A 7,058-nucleotide genomic window follows, 5' to 3' on the forward strand; every position below is an offset into this window, starting at 1 on the left:
AAGGAAAAAAAAAAAAAGCCCCTGGTAATATCCGCAAATTGTTTGATTACTTACTTAGCCAGGCAATGGTAGTCAACCTATATCATAGACTCCTAGTTGATCAGTTGACTACTGCAGTGTGTACCTTACGCTTTCATTACTCCTAAGAAGTCGGAACAATAACAAAACAGTTCATACATAGTTCAACAAACCAATTAATCGATTCGACGGATATGTAAAGCCTGCATAGGCACTGGTGCCAAGGAAGCACTAGCATGCCGTTCAGTCCAATATAGGGGGACCAATTATGGAGGCATTCGGGTATTGTTGATGTTCAGAACTTCAGGTCCTAATAATTCGAGGGTGAAGTCCGGATTGTATGGAGATTAGGAGTAAGGTACGGAGTACTGTGCATAGTATCGTTTACAGTTATTGTGTGAAACGAGTTTGATTCTCCATCGCACAAAAGCAAAAGAGGGAAAAAGAAAAAATAGATCTACAACTGATCTCTATCTACGGAGTAGTATTATTGTTTTTATTATTATTATTATTTATTGTTAGGTGGTTGGGTAGATTTAGTCAATGCCAAGTCAATAGCCCCCCAATAACAGTCTTACCCAACTGGGGAAGATTGAAACAATAGATAGCGATACAGTTTTACGTAACCCTGTAAGATGGAACTTCAAGTGGAGCGCCTAAAGGCTTCTTTGTACCCAACCCACATTGCTGGTGAAGTTCATTTACCTTCGAGAACATACAGTACGCATGTTGTACGGCTGTGCACTGTAATTTTGTTCCACTGCCCACTGGGGCGCTTCGGCCGTACCGCACTTGAGCGTCACCATACTGTTTCCGGGGCTCGGCATTGTCCGCCCTTACCGCCCAAACCCAGCCATCCGCCTCACTCTTTCTCTTTCTTCACTGTCTCACGCTTAACCCTGGGAAGTTAGCTTCTACGTATCGAAAATAGGTAGTATTGGAAATTACCCTATCTAAACGAAGTTACGGTCAACCTAAAAGCGAACCCCCCTGCCGTCACTCTTATCGCACTCGGAAGTCTTGAGGTCATTCTTTGTTTTCCTTCTCTTCTGCTCGCATCTTACTTTCACTCCCCAGGAATATAACCATTTCTCTTAAACTCGGTCCCTTCGTTATTTTGGTTTGGCCTGGGGACATACCGCCGGCATCCGATCACAGTTACCAGTATCCATTAATATCCGCAAAGTCGCGTGCCTGCATACGCATCCGGGCGGCTTCCCGCATTGGGTTTCATTTGGCTGACACTGCCGCTCGCCGGGACCCTCTGCCAACACAGCACCTTTGACGTATTCTGCATATTTATTCGACTGCTCCCTAGGAGGAGTTTCCATTTTGGACGCTTCTCTTCCTTCTCCTTCGTCGTCGTCCCACCATTCATCCATGTATCTCGCTCAGAAGCTCGATCAGAGTGCCTCGTCGGGCTTGGGACGTCTTGCCAATCAACTGTACTTTGGCTATAAACTGTGAAGATGATGGTTCCTAGGGCATTTCTTTTCAGCTCCGTGCCTCCCCTGCGCCATGGGAAGAAAAGTCAGCTCTCAAAGTCTGAGGTTGACTTGATTGCTGTGCAGGACGTCTCAGGCCTCGAGCTTCACGACAAGGAAAGCCCACACACCAGCCCAGTCATTATCCCCCATAAACGAGGTTCTCAAGTGACTCTAGCACAACGAGACCCCGTGAGAAAGGGCCCAAGGACCCCACGATGTGCAAAGATTACTCATAGAACATCGTCGGCGGCCTCGAGTGACCGTCCTGTACCTACCTCTATTGCTTCAATTTTGGAAGCCACCGCCATACCGGTGCCTCGACGCAAGCGTAATGCTCGAGAGCCTCGAAGAGTACCACCAGTTAATCATGTACAGGATTTCAGCAAGTTGTTGTTAGAAGGTGTCAAGTCCAGAGATGATAGCTTAATGGAGGGTACGGGCAATACCATGCTCGACATCCTCCTTAGCCCGCCTGAAGACAATTATCGGTTCGCGAGTGGAAGCAACTGTGATAGCGATAGCGAAGCGCCGTCATTATCCGCCCATTCGTTGTCTATAGACTCGGTTCCATCCTTGGATGCGGAACTAGAGTCTCCATCTAGCTCTCCCATACCCTCTACACCTTCTATCCAACGAAGCCCATGTGAGAGACGATACCTACGCCTATCACAGTATGAGAGTTGTGCTTTTGATCATCCTTTATTAGAGGAGGACGAATTATCGGACTCCGAATGGGAGCCTGTGCAGCAGCCTGCCTTCTTGGACAGCACTCCAACGAAATCTTCACCATCTCGATCCTTCCCACGGCTAGGGTCCACTTTCAAATCCAATCTCACGGCATCACTGCGGGCAATAAAATCTGCGGCACAGACAGTTTCAACGTTCGCTACGCCCTCCGTTCAGCCCGATGATTTTCTTACTCGGTCTCTTCTTACAATAACACCGAAGATGACGGACGACCGTCGGCCTCCGCCCATGAACGAACCACCTTCTCCGGCGCTCCGGCGCTATTTCAACCCGGTTACGGTTTCACCCGCAGAAATTTATGCTTATCAGGATCACCCGCATGAAAACCTTGACACTAGCAATTGCCCCGTTTCCGTTCAGATGCAGACCTATCACCGGTCTGGAAAACGGGGTTCTCGAAAGAGTCGATTCCACCTGCCGGGCTCTAAAGGTCGTGGTCGACATTCTTCTCCTTTCGATCCGGAGGTCCCACCGATGTCCCGCCAGCGTGAACCCCGGGAGAACAGTGACTTTTTGCGCATGGTTGTAATGGAAATGAACATGAGACGCAGCGGCAAACTCCGGGACGACATTCCTACACGGGCGCGAGTTTGGCTACCGCCTCGCAAAGGCAATCAAACCCGACACAGCCCTTACGATTATTACGAAGACGAAGACGAAGACGAAGACGAAGACGAAGCAGAACATGCCATTCCATCTAGATGGGTTGGGATTTCCGCCGACAGCATGTGAAATTCATGCTCTGATTGTTCGTTTCACATATAGGAGGCGTTAAAATTTCCCTTGATTAGCGCAACGCATGGTGCCCCTTTTTCATACTTTCATATTCGGTCCCTTTCCTTTCCTTTCCTTTCCTTTTTTTTTTTTTTTTTCTTTTCTTTTCTTTTCTTTTCTCCTTTGTGTGCTTTCTTTTTAAAGTTCTCTTGGCTATGTTGGCTATTGTACATATTGAGAGACGTACATTTTGCATTTTGGGCATACAGACTGGGGCGAAGGCGTTCAGGGATGTCGGATGGTCACTTGCTTACAAACTTTGGCTTTTACATCCTGCTCTGTACATCATTGGAGACTTCCACTCCACGTTTTAGATTGAGAAAAGTCAAAAAGAATAAGATTGAAAGGCCTTGTCATAGATGAACATACGTGGATTTCATAACGTCACATGGCCGAAGAGCCGAGCGTTATTAAACTTCTGAGCAATCAAATCGACGTCATTACTCGACAAAGCGATCTCAATCACTTGACCCGAGGTTCCGTCACGCGACAGAACAATCAAAGAAAGATAAGGTAACCCAAATAGATTCGAGGGATAAATTACCAACACTATGACTCGTTACTTATTATCATCACTGGAACTTCAGGCCACCACCACCGATGATATGACATTACACCGACTGGGTTACAGATTTAGTACCAGTAGATACTGTCCAGGCTATCTACATACTTAAAAGTCCTCCTGACCAAAAGATAAGACTCCCTAGCGAGAAGCGATGGCCTGTGCTATAGGAGCTTCCTAACGTGGAATGGTCGTATCGGAGAAATAGAATCCTTTCAAAACTAGGGTTACTTTTTGCCCAGCTCTGAGGGAACGTGGAAACATGAAGTGTAACTAATGTGATTGTCATGGGACTTTTGCGAATCCAATTTATTTGATTCTTACCGCTAGACTCGAAGAAAATGGGTTGTAACAATACTGTACTCATTCAAACTTACCTATTAGTGTACTGTTACTTGCAATATGCTTCGTCTCACTTGGATAGGAATTTAATTATGGATAGTTAAGTATAGCAGGCGTCAAGCCACGTGGACCATTCCTTCCATATCGGGCACGGTTCCTGATCATGAGGTCACCTGTCGAGCTTCTTTGCAAGGGAAGTCGAACATGCTCATGAATCAGCACGACGTCGTTGATTCGATCATTCAACTTCCCTTGCAACTATGGAAAGCCGTCAACGTTATAGCTAAATAGGTACAGAGCCGGAATAAATTTAAGGACCGTCCTTAATGGTTGGTTTACAGGGTTTTATACCGAAATGACGCTTGGTACCGATTGGCTCGCAGAATTGTCTTTGAAGACCTCGACAATCTTGTGGCCATTTGAGCAAAATGGCATTAGAAGCACGGTTCCGATCAATCCAGCTTGATAGCTGTTGAGGAACTGCATGACCGAACCCTGTCTTGATACCCTCTCGGGCTTTTCTACCCGCAGAGAAATGAGAAGATCTCGTTTACTCTTTACCATGACATCACATCCTCGTCGAAAGTTCCTTATACTCCTTCGATATACTAAGGTGAAGGGGAATAGACCTGGTGAGAAACAGACGGAAATAATTTCCGCTTGAGATTGCCTGTCTACAACGGTGAAAAGAATATCAAAATTCTACGTACTTCTTTCATTCAAAATAGCTAGAGAAGGAGCTCATTGGGCTGCGACCTAGATTGCTCAAATGAGTATATGGTGGTATCAATACTTTCGAGACCTACCGGGAGGTTCAAAACATGTAGACCATTATACCTGCGTCTGCATGATAAATTTATACATTCCCACCTCCTATATCTAAGGTGGAGACAGCTGAAATAGGTCCGATTTCGTCCATATTACCCACCACTATCTTAGTTATATATCTCGTATAGGCTGCAATGAGTGAACTTCACGCACATTTGGGAAGTGCTATTGGCTGAATAAGCACGGGATAATGCGAATTTATCAGCGCTAGGACGGTCTATATACAGTACATAGTTCTACTTCTGAGTACATACCTGTTTGGACAATAATGCCCGCAGCCGCGCCACGTGTGTATTCTCTAGTAGAAGCAAGTCTGTATGGATCTTATCCTTGTCCGGCACCTTTCTGTCTTTGGGCACTGCTTAAGATGAGAATCTTTATCTCTTCTTGATGAAGAAATTACGCTAAGAACATTCTCATTTTGCATTGAGAAGCCGAACAGATCCTCCGGACTAATGTATATCACTGATCCTCCTCAGATCTGCGTTCCATATGTGAGGCCATTTACTCCTACGCTTGTGTAGGCGGGGACTAACGATTCGGTGGAGACGTAGACGATGCCCCAGTTTGTGGAGCAGAATTGCAGTGAGGATGAATAAGGAGGATATTGTTGGCCAATGCGACGATGGCTGCGCTGCAGAAGAACTTTTTCTGCTCGTTGCGTCATTATTGACAGCAATCTTGGCGAGATATGTGGGTTAGACTTGTCAACTCGCTACGGAGACGATGTAGGGCGCATAAATTGGTCCGAACGCGAGTCCAGCATTTACAGTGGGCCATCTCCTGCTGGATAGTTCTGAGACAAGGGGGATTTCCAGTCCTCCCAATGCTTGCCCGGCCTGATCGTGTCGAGGGTGAAATAGGGCTCCATGATGACTCCGGCTGTGCTAACTATTGTTCTTTTATCTAGTCAGCAACGCCATTTCCTGAACTGGTTTGCCTTAATACTCATATGTAGCATTCGAATGACATGATATCAGTAGTATCTTAAGCTTTTCTCCAAGTCAGCTAGTTCCCTGGGTGATCCTTGCTGTGTTTTCATTGACACACATATTCATTCGCCGACAATTTCAGGCCATATAAGACCAATTGATGATTAGCCCAACCCCGTCGTTTTCCATATCCATAGTCGTGATGGCCGCCAGCTTATATCCCATCCTATCTACAGCTTAAAACACCCTAGAAGTATATGAGGCTAATGCGAGAAGAACTTCTTTCTATGTAAAGGGTAAGGACGGGGAAAACGAGAGTGTGACTGGAAGACAGTCTTAATCTCCGTCCCTAGACAGGACAAAATGCCAATGGACCCCTCTTTGTTCAGATTTTATTCTCAATCTACATTGTTCCTCAGATACACTTCCAGATAAGCAGGTGGCCAACTGACTATCGAGCTAGGACACATATCATTTTGATCTTTACGGGGGCCGGGGGGGTGTTGGTGCAAGGCATAACATGATTGAGAGGTTGTCGACCAGGCAACAGAGCCTATAGAACGGTGAGACTGATTAACTACTACTTACCATGAAGGCTGACACGAAATGCTAATTCGTGACTATTAGGAAATGGGTAAGCGTGGTCCTTACGAAGTTTTCTCGTTCAGTTTGAGAGATGGGAGTATTTTATGCATAATGTTGAAATAAACCTGGTTTGCATTAGGGTTAGATGTTGAATTGCGATGAACATCACATCTAAAACTTCGATATAAGCTAAGCCAAATTCAGAGTGGTCATGTCTTAGTCAGCGGTTGCCTTCGAGGTAACGTAATCCACGGCCGAGCCGGCACTACGGCCGAGCCGGCAGGTTTTCCTCTACACCACCATCAAACATCATCCAACGCGTCATTTCTTCATTATTATTATATAAAATGTCACTTTCACAAGAAAACCGAATGCAGATAGCTATATCTGCTTATAAAAGTAAAAAAATTTCATCTCAATCTAAAGTTACAGAGGTTTTCGGTATACCTAGAAGCACACTTTAAAATCGGCTACGCGGGATTAATTCACAATCAGAAATATGTACCAATAGCCATAAATTAACTATTTTTGAGAAGAAAGCTCTTGTACAAAAACTTCTAGATACAGATAAACAAGGCTTTCCAATTCAGTCAGAGTTTCTGCATAGAATAGTACAAATTCTATTTCGTAACCGATTACAAGATCCTACAGTAACTCTAGGAGTTAACTGAGCTTATTCTTTTACTAAACGTTGTTCTGAGCTTTGTACACGATATACAAGACAAATAACCTATCAGTATACAAAGCAGGAAGATCCAAGAGTTATATTATCTTAGTTTAAAA

The 7,058-nt window shown here is 45.0% G+C and overlaps 1 protein-coding gene across 1 annotated transcript; it reads left to right on the plus strand.

The window, feature by feature from the left end:
* Positions 1-970: 970 nt before the first annotated feature.
* Positions 971-3,110, plus strand: BDV27DRAFT_138781 (uncharacterized protein). Its single transcript, XM_032069319.1, has one exon. The coding sequence runs from the start codon at positions 1,488-1,490 to the stop codon at positions 2,982-2,984; it is 1,497 nt and encodes a 498-aa protein (XP_031920811.1). The 5' UTR covers positions 971-1,487; the 3' UTR covers positions 2,985-3,110.
* Positions 3,111-7,058: the final 3,948 nt, after the last annotated feature.

This window comes from Aspergillus caelatus, assembly GCF_009193585.1.
Source record: "Aspergillus caelatus strain CBS 763.97 unplaced genomic scaffold BDV27scaffold_409, whole genome shotgun sequence".
Taxonomy (NCBI): domain Eukaryota; kingdom Fungi; phylum Ascomycota; class Eurotiomycetes; order Eurotiales; family Aspergillaceae; genus Aspergillus; species Aspergillus caelatus.

Bases quoted from the DNA above. Each gene is read 5' to 3' on its own strand.
- BDV27DRAFT_138781 (XM_032069319.1), top strand. From the start codon at position 1,488: ATGATGGTTCCTAGGGCATTTCTTTTCAGCTCCGTGCCTCCCCTGCGC.